This window comes from Pongo abelii, chromosome 9, assembly GCF_028885655.2.
Source record: "Pongo abelii isolate AG06213 chromosome 9, NHGRI_mPonAbe1-v2.0_pri, whole genome shotgun sequence".
In the NCBI taxonomy this organism is placed as follows: domain Eukaryota; kingdom Metazoa; phylum Chordata; class Mammalia; order Primates; family Hominidae; genus Pongo; species Pongo abelii.
This window is the reverse complement of record NC_071994.2, coordinates 1938573-1953772: the sequence shown is the minus strand read 5'-3', so window position 1 is coordinate 1953772 and position 15200 is coordinate 1938573. Positions and strand designations below refer to the sequence as shown.

Sequence of the window (15200 nt, the reverse complement as noted above, 5' to 3'; positions counted from 1 at the left end):
AGTGAGTTGAAGGGTTGGCCCCACTAGCATCTTCTCCCAACCCCGAAGCACTGCCCAGGGTCCTGCTGTCAACCCCAGACACAGGGCCCGAGCCGCTCCTGGTGGTCTCCTGTGCTCCATCCTGGGCCGGGCTCGCTCCTCTTGGGGTCTGCGGCAAACTCCCGTAGGCCGGGACCATGCTCAGTGCCTACACGCTGGGAGCACGGCGGTGTCCCGGCCTGGAATGGGCCTCACTCGGCATCTGTGACTGGTCAGTTCCGCCAGCCGAGCCTGCTGCTAACTGGGCCGGGTCACGGGCTCAGGCTGTCCTCTGGCTACTTCCCTGCTACTTCCCTTCAGTGGGCCCAGGCCAAGGCGGGGAGTGCAGATGTGCTCAATGTCACCACTGCCGGAGGAGGGACGGCCATGTGGGTGGCCCAGGGCACCCCAGGCACACCCCAGGAAGCTGCTCATGGGTACCCATTGGCGAGGAGGGTGCAGGGGGAGGCACACGCCAATCCATCAACCTGAGGGATGAGTCCAGGTTTCTATCCTGGGATATTTGAGCACTTCCATAATTATCCAAATACCAGTGTCATCTCATACTGACAGACAATGGCACCCTTCCTTCTGTGATCAGTGCTAAAACCCATGACACTGTCATCACGCAGAGTGCTGAGCAACCGCGCTGAGAATATGAGACGCACGGACACGAAGCCCTCCCAGTGAACCTGTGGGAAGGAGGCGAGCAGCATCGCGTGACCGGGGCTGGCCTGGCTCAGGGGGCTCTGCAGAGCCGGACCATGGGCTCCTCAATCTGGAGGGGAGGCTACTCACTCATTGCCTGGCCTCTGCACCCACTGAGCGCCCTGAACCAGGCCTCTGCCTCAGGGGTGCCCTCAGGGGAACTCAGAGGACTGTGCAAAGGTGGGCTTCGAGTCCCTGATGCCGCGTGGAGGGCCTCTGCCGTGCAGATGCCAGGCGGGAAGGAGTGGAGAAGCAGGAAGAGGCGTTACTGTCGGACCCGACGGGCCCATCCCTTTCCAGCCCCCAACTTCCCTGGGGTGACAGGGCCTGGACCTGTGGACCCCTGTCTCTGCGGGAAGTGTTTGCTGCAGGCCCCAGGGCTGCACCCTCCCGGGACAGGCTGCAGACCCTGCACATCTGAGCTTCTATGAATTCCATGTAGAATTCCATGGGATTTCTGGAATCTTCTGTCTCATGTCTCTCAGTGAGGGAGGATGGCAAAGAATGTCAGAGGGAAAGATGGGGTAGCGGCTCTGTCCTGGGCCTGAGGGACGTCTCTGAAGGCCAGTGCCCCCAGCCTCCCGCCATAGGCGCCCCAGAGCAGGGGTCACTCTAGCCATGGGGTGAGCCCCCTAGGGTCTCAGCTTTGCAGAGCTGGGCCCAGGCCAAGGCAAGGAGTGCAGATGTGAGGGGGAGGACGGTGGGGGGTCTCCCACCCTCTCGCAGAGCTAGCCTTGTGCAGGGAGAATGCAGGCCTGGCCGGCCCTCCCCATTGGACACAGCATCAGGGCCCCAGCATCCACGGAGGCCAGGGCCAATCAAAGCCAGATGTCGGAGAAACAAGAAAAGCTGACTATTTTGACTAGAAAAAGCCCTATTTACAAAGAAATAATGAAGCGATTTGGGGGGACTGGTGCTGGGGATGATCTCAGACAGGGTGGGGTGGTGAACGCAGACGCCCAACAGGTCACTCAGGGCCCGCGTGTCCCCACCCGGCGTGGTGTGGTCTGAGGCCTCGCAGGGTGCGGCTCCTGCCAGGCTGAGCTGGGTGGGAACCTTGAGGGACGTCCCCTCAGACACCCAGACCCAGGAAGCAGCCGTATCTGGAGGAGCAGGAGAGGCTGGAACACGGGGGCCCCAGCAGTCCTGTCCACCCAGCATGCCACGGCAAAGTGCAGCGTGCACTACGGAGCGTCCTAGGGCAGGCGGAGGGGTGGAAATAGGGCCAAAGAGAAGAATTCTTGGCCTTGAAAGGACTCTTAGCCGGCTACAGAGATGAGACGGGCACTCACGTACACCGCAGCCCAGGCCCAGGCCACCACGCACAGGGCACTGCAGGCATCGTGCTTGCTCCCAGGGCCCCAAGACGCAGGGGCGACAATGCAGGGAATTCTGGGGGTGCAGAGCTGTGAGCAGTGCTGGAGAGAGAGAGAGGAGGGGACCGAGGGTGCGGCACCTGGGGAGGAGGAGAACAGAGGACAGAGGGGTTTCTGCTCCATTCCGGCATCTTGGCTCTTACCTGGAGCTGCCGGTGCATGGGCTCCTGTGGGCCGTAGAGCTGGGCCCATCGTGGCTATAACTCATCAGCACAGAGAAGTGGGGCCGTCCAGCTCTGAGCACAGCCCGGTGCAGTCCCGAGGGCCCCTCCACCCCTTCCCATGCACACAGCGTGGCACTGCCTGGGCCTTGCATCACCCCTGCACGGCAATAAATGAACATAAATGGGGACACGGAGCAGCACTGTCGGCTCTCTCCCTCGTCCTGTTGCCTTCATCTCTGGCTGCCCCCGACCCTGCTCCCAGCTGAAGATGTCCATGAGGGGAAGGGCTGTCATGTTGGGGGCGACCGAGGCAAGGCCGCGGGCCCACTTGCTATCTCTTGGGTCAGGGTCCCTCTCCCACTCCCGCCACGCTGAGGATGTCCAGACACAGGTGGGAGTGGTCTTGTCAGCCTTGGGAGATTAATCTTTCCGGGCGAGTTCCTTCTGCAGGAACAGCCTGTTTGGGTTGGACGGGGGTCTTGCCCAGGTGTGGGGGTAGTGAGGTTGACGCCCAGGCCAGAGGGGCCCTGTGAGACCCTCTCTGGTCCCCATGCATGAAAGAGCCTGTGTTAGCACATGAGCCACTACAGTGGGGCCCTTGTACTGGGGAAAAGACAGACCTGCCCCGGTGCTGGTCCCTCCCTCCCTGAGCCTCCAGGCAGAAGCGGGTCATGGGAGCTGGCGCGTCCAGCCAGCCCCTTCTCTGGGCTGTATGTGCGCCTGGGGTGGTGGGAGCAGACCCCCGGCTGAACCCCTGAGCATCCCACTCCACCCAGGGCCCTTCCTGTGGGCCCTCCCCACACGGCCCTGGTTGGCTACCCCAAGCTTAGCTCCATGGGTGCGGCACGCAGGGCTCTTGGAGAGAGGCCGAGCCTTCCAGACCCTGAGTGGGGCTGCCTGCCCACCCCGGCCTGCTCCGCGCTCCTCTGCAGCAGGCATGTGAGGTGGGTGTGGATGCTTTGGGGAAGACTATCCAGTGACGTGGCTAGGTCACGCCACGCGCGGCTGGGACAGATATCTGGGGCTTCAGTTCCGACACCTGGCTCAGACCAGAAACCACTGGTCAAGTGAACCACCCAGAAAGCGGGGTCTTGTGTGAATCACCCACCCCCACCGAGGACTGGCAGCCCTGTTTCTCACACTGGACAGCCACACGCCCGTCCCTATCCTCCATTCTTCAAGAAATGCGTCCAGCCTCGCCCCGCGCTCATCCCCGCATTTTGGTCTTGCCTCCACCTGGGCACTCCCTGGGACTGGGTCCAGGCCACGCACTTGGCAGGCCTCTGAGGCTATTATCTCCCCTAAGGCCCTGCCCTCAGCCAGCCCCTTTCCGGGGTCAGTGGGCTGCCATGCAGAAGGATGCCCAGTGACGACTGGGGAGTGAGGGAGCCCCCAGCGTGCTGTGGAGATGGGGGTGCAGTAGCTCCCCAGCCCCTTTCTCCTCCCTGGCAGGGAGGCCTGTGGGAGACATGGGGGCTGCGACGGGACAGCACAGGCCGGGGTGAGACAGGGCGGGAGGAGGATCTGGAGGCCGGGGCGGCTGGAGCCGGAGTCAGGGCTGCGTCTGGGGGTGGCGGCCGTGATGGAGTGTGCCTGGTGCGCTGGCCGCCAGCAGGGCTGCTAACGGCCCCTGTGTGCGGGGCTGGATGTGCCGTGGATGAAGGATGGGATTCCTCTTCCCCTGCCGTGAGTTAGGGTCCTCAGAGCTCTAGGCCCCATGAATTATTTCTCTAAGGAAAACACAGTTGACTCCATTTCTCCGGCTCCACTTCCTGACCTTCCCCATCCCTTTAAATCAACACTGAAGGGTGAGCTTGCCCGGGCCTTCACCCCCTAGCCGAGCGCTTCCCCCGCCACATCCCCTCCTGCCTGCACTCTGGGCTGGGGGAGGGGAGGCTGAGCCAGCTGCCACGCCATCTCCTCTTGCAAGACCCTCGGAGGCTGCCCAAGCAGAAGGAAAAGTCAGGACCCTCACTCAGACCACAACAGGCCCACGCTGCAGATCGGGGCTGGTCCCGAGGCCACGTGACACCTGTGTTCTTCTGAGCATTCGGATGGGGAGGCTTACACAGCAAACCCAACTTTGTGCAGGAAGGCCGCGCCGTGGGCTTTCCCCCAGATGCCCGACTGCAGCTCCGTCCTGGTCAGGGTGGAGCGCAGATGGCTCCCGACGTACACATGGGCCCTGGTTTTGATTCCCAACCCCAAAGCCGGAGCTGCCTGCACACAGCAGGGAGGGGGCCTTGCTCTGGCCTCCATGTTGGGTTTTCTAAGGAAGCACTGGAACCAAGGACAGGCTAAGAAAAACAGAGGAGCCCCCGGGCCTCTGCAACCCGTCCTGAGGACACACCAGCTGCCGCATGGAGACGGGGCCAGAAGGGGCTCTGGAGGCCCTGGGCCTCACCAGATGCAGGGGTTCTGGGAAGAGGGGCTGGAAACCTTCCGGACTCCTTGGAAGATTCTGAATAAGACATCATTAACACCAAAAATCAATTCTGTATCCAGCTCAGGGCCCCCTGGAGGCTGCCCCGGCCGGCCTGTCCAGCTTTGCTGGAACGGGAACCCAGGCCAGTCTGCCAGGTTCAGGCCCCAAAAACGGCGGCCGGGCAACCCCCTTTTGCTCCCACCAGCCAGGCCAGGCTAGGAGAGGCAGCACAGAGCCTCTGGCAGAGCCACAGGCTTCCACGAGAACCCTTTAGACAAGAATCAGAGGCAGGGGCTGTGCGTCCTGACCTGCCCTGGGCCAACAGAACAAGGGTCTAGACCCAGGCATTCACCCAGATGCTGCGAGGCCACTGGGCACCTCCAACAGGATGCTCAAGCCCACCCTCTCCTCTCTCGACCTGTCCACCCCCAGGGCCGAGAAGCCCACAGAACTGTTTTGCAGTGGTTGCTGGCCATACCTTGCCCCCTGCCCTAACCACCTTTCCAGGCTGGGTCCTCCCTGTCCCCTAGGCCCAGCCCCGGGCCCGTGCCCGACAGCAGCTCTCCGCCATGGCTGTCCTGAGACACTGCTGCCCTCGGATCCCTTCCCGGCCCTTCTCGGGTTCTTGCTGCCAACAGTGCCAAACCGAAACCCACAGGCGGGCCGGAGTTCCCCCACCAGGCCCCCTGAGGGCTGCTGACCTGGCAGCCCCTCCCCAGAACTTCTGTCCAGGCCAGGCTGTTCTCTCACCCGGCGCCGCCCTGTGCTCACGCTGACCCCTCCATTCCTCCCGACGCCTCTGGGCTCAGGCTTTGAATGCGGGCACTCAGAACTATCTTCTGGGTCTTTTCACCTGCGTGTCTCATTCCCCACCTGGCATGCAGCTCCGAGCCTGTGTGTGGTCCTCTCTCTGGCCAACCCGCCTCCCCAGCATGGGGCCACCATGTCTCAAGTCTGCCTACCCTCAGTTCCCCGTCAACTCAGAGACCAGACCCCAGCCGCGCCCACTGCCCAGACCCTGGGAAAGCAGAGCCAGGCCACGTGGCGCTCAGAGCTGGGGGGTGGCTGCTGCGTGTCTGGCACCCAGAGACCCAAGAGAAGAAGGAAGCAGAGCTTCCGGCTCTTTCTCCTGCCGCAGGACTTTTATTTAGGTGTTGGGACTGCTCTGCCACAGCTGCCCACCTAGGGCACGTCCCTGCTGGCCGCCCCGTCACAGCCCAAACCAGCTGGGGATGCCGCCCCGCCGCGGGTCGCTGCTCTGCCTCTGCTGCCGCTCCTCCTCGAGCATGCTATAGAGATCGTCGGCAGCGCTGCCTTCAGGGCTCTCGTCTTTCTCGGGAAACAGATCTGGGAACGTGAAGGTCTGTCCGTGGGCCTAAGGGGGAGAACAAAGGCTCCAGCCAGAGCTGCAGAGACTCCTCGGCAGAGGGGTCTGTGGGGGAGCCTCATGCTTTCTGGCAGCCCCTTTCTGCTGGCGCCGGATTCAACTGCTCAGAGGTACCTCCCTGGGCCTCTTGGGGCAGCGTCCCTGCCTGGAATGCAAGCACCCCCACAGCCACCGGCCCCCGGCTGTCACGCTGCAGCAGAGGCCACAGCTCTAGGACAGGGCCGCTTTCCCCACCATTGTCTCTTCAGGGCCTGGTGTCTGCCCCCACCCTGGGTGTACCCATTTACTAGCACGGGGCCACCTGGTTGTGGGGGGGGAGCAGGAACAAGGCATGGAAAAACATGACACAAATCACGTCTGGTACCACGCTGAACCTGTCCATCCAAAATGCCTCAGGCTCTACTCACATTAAAGCTCCCCCTCCTCCCAGCCCAGAGCCTGGCAATTAAAATGAACATCACGTACAAAGAAACATGCACGTGCGGCAGCTGATAAATCAGCACCGGCTCTGCCAATTAACTGGTCTTACATCTTCTGCTGAGAGTTCAGAATATGTCCGTGTCAGCCAAGCCCCAGCCCAGGCCACAGCATGTGGCTCGGGTTCACGAGAAGGAGGGGATACTGCTCCTTGGGGACCTAAGCAAGTATGAGGAGCCATTTTAACTTGCTAATGATTACTAAGTAGCTCCAAAGCTAAGGGGCGAGAGGCAGAAAGAGCAGACCAGAGGAGAGGGAAAAGAAGAGGGAGGAGCGGGCCGGCACATGTCAGGGGCCAGCCGCCCTCCTGTTTCCAGACAGGTGGAGAAGGAGTGAGGATGGCACCCAAATCTGGAAACCTTTAGTGAGTAAAATCAGTCAAGTACACTTGGCTCTTGCAGACCCTTGTTGTGTAAATAAATTTGGATGTGGGCAGGCAGCCAAGTATGATCTGCAAGAGGCCCAGATTCCACCCTGCGAGGGAGGTGTATGCACCCTGATCCCTGGCGCAGAGCGCAGGGGCTGGTGGGGAGAGTGGCACTGCGTGCGCCGTAGCCGGCCTGCAGGAGGATTGGCTTACACAGCTCTAAACTTTGCATCTTTTAAAATACCAAGGGGCAATCGTTTACATGTGAGGCTGACTGGCCAGAATGGGAGATTTACTTTTACTATATGGAGGTGACTCGGCTAGTTTTCTGAGGCAAGGGGAACCCAAAATGACAGTTTAAAACACAAACATGGCCATTTGTCATAGCTTCAGGAAGAAATGGGGAAAGGTGGTGAGAGAAAATCCGTTTCTTACAGGAGACAAACACCGTTTGGGGATGCCAAGCATGGTTTCCCCAGGGGGTTCCCCTTTCTAGAAGCGTTCACCTTGTACCTAAAAAAAAAAGCCCTTGATCCTTCCAAAAAGGAGAGAGACAGCTGATGGGGTAAAGAACAGGAGTGGAGAAAAATGTCCTAATGACAAGTAAACAAGGCAGCCCTGCCTTCAGGAATCCCAGGGTGCCCTGGGGGCTGCTGCCTGCCTGGACCTGGAGGCCGGAGCCCCGAGCACGGAGCTCGGCCCAGCTGGCGGCAGCGGCTTGTTCTGGAGTTGCCTCTCATGTCGCGCGCCCTTCATTCCTGCGCCGCTCAGCGTCCACATAAGCCTCGGGGCAGCGGGCGGTCAATGGTCTTTTTGTTGTGTGGGTCACTGAGGCGCTGCTTACAGCTCCCAGGACTTTGGGCCAAGGAGATGCTTATCAGGTTGTCGGAGAAAAAAATGTGGGACTCCCACCATGTGGGACAGGGCCTTTCCACAGCGGCCAACGCCAAATAAAGTGGATAATTTTATCTTTCTAATGCTCCCTCCCTGGGCTTTGCAATTAGCAGTGATTCTAAGCCCTGGCACAGGGCCCAGGGGGACACGCTGAGCAAGGTCTCAGCAGACACAAGACAGGAAAGGGCCTTGAGAGTCCCCTTTGCGGGGGGACAGGGACCAACGGCCACGGCCCATTTCTAGGTTGTGCAAAGATCTGCTGGAGTTCAGGAAGGGGGGTGAGGACCCGTTACAAATTTTAATTCTGGAACAGGAGGACCCATGCCCAACTGGGACCCTTCAGGCTCCCAGTTGCCCTGCCCTGTCTCTGGCAGCCCGGACTTCACAGAGGGAGAACGACACGCGGGCAGCAGCTGCAGACACCGGATCCCGGAGCTGCTGGGTTCAGTTTTCATGGGAGGTGGGGCCCAGAGGAAAAACGCAAGGGTTCGGATGACTTGAATGCCACTTGTAATCGTAGCTGCCTCTGAAGTGCCCGTGGCGGTGCCGGCACACGGGATGTCCACCCACATGCCATGACAAAGACAGATGGGCCCGATAGACACTGAGCACACAGAGGCCTTTATGAGGCCAACGGCTGCTCTCCCCACCTGGATTGGCTGATTTCATGCACAGCAAATATTAGGCCAAATTATTCTGGGGGCCCCTGTTTAGAACAACAAATGTGACTGTTTTTCAGAAAAGCTGCCATGCTAACTTGGCCTTTTTAACAACTTGCCTCCTTAGCCCCAAAATAGGCCGGCTGGCCCCGGAGGCGGTTTTCACAATAGTGTTACTGCCATCTAGTGGCAGGGGCCGCTGGCTCGGCCTCCAGGGACCGTTTACACCGGAAGACAGCTCCATCCCCACCCAGTAAGGCCAGCCCCAAGGGCAGAGTGGGGAGGCCCAGGAGGCGGCCGGGGCGAGCTGTAGATATCTTGGCCCAGAGAGAAAGTGCCTCTGGGTTTGCATGGGACTCAAAATGAAGAGCCCGAAGAAAGGCTTTGACACTGTGGGTCTCAACTCCTGACAAGTCTGGGTTTCAGAAACTGAAGGCCCAATGTGGGGTGAGGGTTCTTCTTCCTCAGATCCCCCCAGGATACATAAGAAAGCACCTGCTCAGAACCAGCCTGCTGAGCCCTAACAAGTGTGTGGGACCTGCTACCCTGCAATGCAGGGCATGGGCCTCAGCCAACACCCTGGCCAGCCAGACCTGCCTGGGCACCAAAGACCTTTGCCCTCGGGGGCCTCAGACTCTGCCTCCAAGTCTGAAACCCAGCCAAGGACAGGCTCTTCAGAGGCCGGGGCCTCCCATGCTCAGACACCCTGGTGTGCATTGGAGTTGAAACCCACTAGGCCTGTGATGGCTGCCTTTGCCCACAGAGAATTCAAACTTCAAAATCACAAAATGGCTGGATGCTGAGACGTGCCCCATGTGCCCCAGTGCTCACGTGCTCCCAGCGCCACCATTGACACCCCCAAGGCCGTGACGGAGCGTGACCTTATGTGGAGCCTGCCTCTGCGCTGAGGCCCTGAGATCCGGCCTCACGGGGGCTCCCTGGGCCCCAGCGCAGCGTCTCCGGCACAAACATCCCCAAGGACACAGTTGCGAGGAGCCCCTTGGAGGCCCCGCTGGGGCTGGCCAACTCACACGCACCAGCTGCACGTAGGCGACCTTGTAGTCCGGCTTCTTGATCCTGACGTTTCTGTGATCTCTTCTTCTGTTAGAGCCTGCCGGAAGGGAGTGAAAAAAAAAAAATCAGAACTTTAAAAAATTACATCCTCAGAGGCCAGTGCCACTAAAACCAATCTCTGCTCTCTTAAAAATGCAAATATGTTTTTAAAACCTCAAAAAGGCGATTTCTCAGGTAAATGGGCACTGTAATCAAACGAGCCAGCACAGCAGGCTCGCAGGCTCCTCCCATCTCTGAACAGAGGCCAGCAGGTTCTCAACAAAGGAGCTGACGCGGCACCAGCCAGGGCACACGACAGGGGCTTATGGAATAGAGAGCGCTTTGCTGCCCAGCCTCAGCCACTGCAGTCCCACCTCAGGGGCTGACGGCAGGAGTCAGGGCTCAGAATGGACCCCAGGCCAGCCCAGTTGAATTCCGATCCCTGCTCTGGCACGTAAGCACCGTGTGACCCTGACAAGTCACCCTGTGCCTCAGTTTCCCATGAGCCAAGTCAGACCAAGACCCCCATGCAGTAGCTGAGGCTGTGGCTCGGCGAGGTGGGCATGGGGCACGACACCAACAGGAGAACCTCCCGTGGGCACTCACCATGCTGCACCCGTGTCCGCACAGCAGCCACGGGCACGTTATAGATGCTCTCGAGGTAATTCCTGAGGTCCACCCTTGTCATTCTGGAGGCGAAGGAGAAAGAAAATGGCATCTTAACCAGGCTAAAAGCCAAAAATACTGTCCCAGACACACAAGCACCCGAGACTGAGAGGCTGACAGACAAAGACCCACAGGGGGCAGGGAGGAGGGCTGGGTACATCAGCGGCACTAGTGGGGCCAGGCAGCCCCAGCAACACGAGTGCTGCTGGCTGCAAGGCTCCCTACTCTGGGCACACCAGCATGGGGTGGCAGTGGCACAGACCCCAGGGAGTGGGAGCACTGCCCAACCAACCCCTGGCCTGCTCTACAGCCCCACATGGCTCCCTGCTCCGGGCAAGTGCCTGTGAGAGGAGGTGACAGTCTCTGCACACTCCTGGCTGGCAGGTGCCCCACCTCGTCTGCCCCGGGGCCCAGTGGCAGCATCAGGGTTAGGCCTGCTCTGCGGCTGATGGTGCTCTGCGGTTCTAGGAAGTACCTTCTGGAAAGGCCTGCCTGGCATTCGGTGCATTAACTGCAAGTCCCCTCTACTGTAGAACCTCATGGTCACTGTCAACTCAGCTTCTGGGCCCCTGCAGGCTGCACAGGCCTGACCTCCGCCCCCAGGAGAGCTCACGCTGCTGCCCCACCTGGCTCGCATCAACCCTGAGCTGGGGACCTGTGAAGTTAAACACTGCAGAGCAGCACTCCAGTTTTGCTCGCAGGGACTGTGCATTTCTCTGAAGGTCAAGGAGGCTCTTCTGAGCGGTTCTGCACATCACAGCCTGCTCCCAACCCAGCCTCCCAGGGCGCCTCTCCTAAAAAGAAGTTGCAAGAACTCAACAGAAGACGCGAGCACAGAGGTCCAAATTTTAAGGTTTCCAGTGAAGCCCTCCCCAGGTGGAGGGCAGCGTGCAGCCTGCCTGCCGGGATCCACACCTACGGGCACTCCATCAATACTTGCTGGGCAGGGCTGCCTGAGGTGCCTTCCCAGCAGGAAGAGGACAGCACGTGAGCTGAGTTGTTTAACTCAGGACCCAGGACCCCCGAGGGCACTCTCCCAACTCAGCGGGAAAACTTCTGGGCTCACTCCATGGGGATCCCCCCGAGGGAATCCCATGCTCCCCCACCCCAGCTAGAATCCTCCTGGACTCACTCCATGGGGATCCGGAACTGCACGGTGTCCTCAGGCTGGGCCACACCAGGCCGCACCAGCTGAATGAAGAAGTTGGTTCGGAACACCCGAAGTTGTGGGCCACCCAACTGGTACAGGGGGTACCTGTACAGAAGAGATTGGGTCCACGTCACACACTTAGGCCAAGGCAGCCCGACACGCCAACCCTGCAGACCTCCGAGTGTCCACTCACAACAGGGTGGGCAGAAAAGGACACTGCGGATCCCTGAGTGTCCACTCACAACAGAGTGGGCAGGAAACGGGGTAGCTAACCCTGAAGACCCCCACGTGTCCACTCACAACAGGGGTGAGCAGGAAAGAGGGTAGCTATCAGCAGGTCACCACCCAAGGACACAGAGGTCCCCACAGCCCCTTTCTCACACGGGCCTGCCAAGGTGGATGGCCAGTCCCTAGCATCGACTTAAGGAGCATGGGCTGTTGACCCCCAATGTCAGACTTTAGAAAGGGCCAATGGACAAAAATCAGAACCCCGCAGACAGCATTCCCCCAATAAGTTGATGGCAAGGCTCAAAGACGTGTGTTGGGGAACTGATACCCCTGGGAGAGCAGACCCCACACGGCCAGCCCACTCTCCTGCTGCTCAGGTGAAGTGCAGCTGCAGAGAACCACACACCATGGGACAGAAAGGCCAGCTCCACACTCTCCTGGTGGCAGCAGGGCCTAGCTCCTCGATATGGAGAACACAGGCTAACCAGGCTTAGGCTCCTGGAAGATGGTGCTGCCATCAGACTCTGATTCAGTACACTAAATATGAGTTGACTGCACCACACCCCAGCACCCCACTAAAAGCCAGCAGAGGCAGTTGCAGAGGTGCCAAGTGGCCACCGCAAACTAGACTGGCACTCTGCCTGGGCTGGTGAGCCAGGTGACAATCGTGCAGAATCTCTAGCCAGTTGGTTTCGTGCACTCTCCCGTGTTCAGCTGGGTGGACAGGCAGCACTGTCCTACCGTCCCCCACTCCCGGTTCCCGTCTCCCGCCACTGCCAGCACACCCCGGCTCTATCTGGGCCTCAGAGCTGGGCGGAGGAGGGGTACAGGAGAAACTCAGGTCTGCTGGGTCTCGGGGGATGTGGGGTCTGAGAGCCCAGGTGCAGGTCTTGGTGGAGGGGGAGCACAGGGGCTCTTTAGGGGTCTCTGGTGACCTGAGGCACTGCACATGGCCCTGACCTTGGGGAGCACCCAGCACCAAGTTAAGAGGGGCTCCATGAGACCAACGCTGCCCCAAGCTTCACATGAATTTCACGCTGGCCTCTGCCTGTCTAGGGAAGATGAGGAGGAAGTGAGGGTCAGAGGCCTTGGGTGGGGTGTTCCTGAAGGGCCAACAGTGGTAGGCAGCGCTGAGCCTCTGGACCTGAGGGCCTGGCAGGGGCCAGGAGCTTCCGGGAGCTCTCAGAGGCAAGGCGCCTGTAACAAAGCCCAGTCACTAATAATGTCCACCCTGGGCCTCCTGATGGCCACACTGACACATGGCAGCCTGGTGGCCGGGCCGGTGGGGCTGAGTCTTCACTCACCCAACCCCAGCAGAGCCTCCTCTTGGGCACAGCCTTGGCCTTTCCAAGCCTCAGAGTGCAGCCTTCAGGGGTGGGCCCCAGTGAGAGGCCGAGAAGAAAGGGTGGGCTCTGGAGGTGGAGGGGCCTGACTTGTTTTACCCACAGGTTCAGGCTAGCCATGGCCACCCGAGGGGCTCACACTTCCCTCTGGTGACCAGCTGTGGGACTGCAGGAGGGGAGACAAAGTTTGGGGACTCCCAGTAAACAGCAGAAAAGAGGGTTCAACAGCTCCCAGGCCATTAATTTTCGAGTCTCCAGGCTTGGGGCCTGAAGGGCACACTTTGCTAAGGGTCTGAAGGGCCATGTGTGGGCTTGAGGTGAGAGGCTGGCAGGGGTTGGGACAGGACTATTCACTGTCCTTGTTCCCACAGGCAGAGCCTCTCCAGGCTGGAGCGCCAGCTGTCTGTGCATGGAGCATGCAGATCTGGAACAATCTGCACTGTCGACACCCAGGGACCCAGGAAAGGGCTCTAAGACCTCTCTTTTGGACTCGAACCCTTGTAGGCCCACCAGCCCTCAGTTCCCTCAGTCCCACTCTCCCCGGGGAGCACCCCAAGCACTCCGCATGGTATTTCACAAGCACCTCCACAGTAACCTATCTCAAGTAGAACTGTGCACTAACTTCTTCCTCAAAACACAAAAACCTGGCTCACTGCCACCAGCCTGCCTCCCCACGGCCCCACAAGTGACTCACCCAGGATCCCACCCTCTCGGCACCCCCGCCCCAGCTGCATCCAGTCCACAGCAAGTCCAGTCAGCGCTCCCTGCAAAGGCTCCCTGGCAACAGGAGTGTGTGCACTGCTGGGCGAGCGGGCCCCGCTGCCTCCAAGGCAATCACACCTGATCCGTTTCCAGGAGCCCACCACCCTTGGCCCTTCAGGAACACCCCACCCAGGTCCTCTGACCCTCACTTCCTCCTCATTCTCCAGGGACAGGCAAAGGGCCAGCGTGGAATTCACGTGAGGCTCAGGGCAGTGTTGGCCTCACTAAGACCCTTTCTTCCTTGGGGCTGGGTGCTCCCCAAGGTCAGGGCCACGTGCAGCACAGGTCCCAGATGTCTGCTGAAGGAAGCCTCCTCCATTGGGGTCCCACCTGCCACCCTCCCCTCTCTCCGCAGCTATGTGCAGGGGCCTCCAAAGCCACACCCTGGCCCCTTGACCGTCCCTCTCCAGAAACACTGATTACTGTTCTCCAAAACCCACCCGGGAGCCCACATCTACTGATTACGCCTGAGTCATCCGTTCACCAAGAAATATGCAGGGTTTCCTGCTTCAATTTGGGGAGGATGAAGTGGTGCAGGACAGCGCCCCGATGGCCCCCTGGGAATCCAGAGAACATGCAGAGTGGGCGTGGGGGGTCTGGGCTGAGCAGAACCGGGCCTCCCGCCCCGCCTGCCCCAAAGCCCTGAGGGCTGCGGTCAGCTGCCCTTTCCCACTCAAACCCAATCTGGATTCCCAGCTCCTCTGCCTCAGGCCGCGCCCGCGCTGCGGTGGGGGCCGCCCGGGCCTCCCCGCCTGGACCCAACAGCCGACGTGGCCGCCGCCCCGTGACGACCAGAAAAGTCTCCAAACAGCGCCCTCGATCCTGGCTGCGGGACCAGCCCCGAGACCGACCCCGGGCCGCCCTCCCAATCCCCACGCGGGGGCACCGTGGCCTCCATGGGTTTGGCTCGGATCCTCTGTCCCCAGCCCGGCCACGCCCGCCCCCGGGGTTGCTCTAAACCTGGCGGGGGGCTCCTCCGCCACCCACCTCGCGTGTCCCAAGCCATGACAGGGGGTCCCGGAGAACCCTGCCTCGCCCGGGCCAGGAGGGGGCCCAGGGACGCCCACCCCGCTCCCCTGAATCCGCGCGCCCTGTGGGGTCCGTCTGCTTGTGACACTAAGGGGCGCCCCGCGGCGGGGGGGTGACGACCCCTACTCACACCACATTCCGCGCCATGGCGGCCACGCGCGCTTCCGGGGCCCGCGAGGCGGAAGGAGCAGCGCGCCCGCCCCGCACGGCCGCCGCCTGGCACAGCGCCCCCTCGCTTCCGGAGGCCGCGCCGCCCGCCCCGCACGCTTCCGCGCCCGCGCTGCCCGCCCGTGTCGTCCCCAGCCCCGCGCCCGCGCCGTCCCCAGCCCCGCGCCCGCCCCGCCCCACCCCGCGCCGCCTTCTCCTCCCTCCCTGCCCCCTCCTGTCCCGCACTCCACGTTCCTCCCCGCCCCGACCCCCACTCCCCGCGCCGCAGACTCCACAGGACGCGGGGCCGCAGCAGTCCCGCCCCGCACTCCCGGCCCCACAGCCTG

The 15200-nt window shown here is 61.1% G+C and overlaps 1 protein-coding gene across 10 annotated transcripts in view; it reads right to left on the bottom strand.

The window, feature by feature from the left end:
* Positions 1-14963, bottom strand: part of MRPL23 (mitochondrial ribosomal protein L23) — a 36778-nt gene extending 21815 nt beyond the window's left edge. For 4 of the 10 annotated variants that reach the window (XR_008510982.2, XR_008510981.2, XR_010141800.1 and 1 more), the window contains exons 1-4: positions 14837-14963; positions 11327-11449; positions 10135-10217; positions 9513-9586 (exon numbers count right to left, since the gene is read on the bottom strand). Coding sequence is in view for 7 of the 10 variants with exons in the window: in XM_054524107.2 (XP_054380082.1) it covers positions 9513-9586; positions 10135-10217; positions 11327-11449; positions 14837-14853 (297 nt within the window). In the remaining 3 variants the exon portion in view is untranslated. Of the gene's footprint in view, positions 1-5812; positions 6067-9506; positions 9587-10134; positions 10218-11260; positions 11268-11326; positions 11450-14117; positions 14611-14664 lie in introns of those variants that run through there. The other 6 variants (XM_009246021.4, XM_002821371.5, XM_063728335.1 and 3 more) reach the window with 6 other exon arrangements.
* Between the last annotated feature and the right edge of the window lie 237 nt (positions 14964-15200).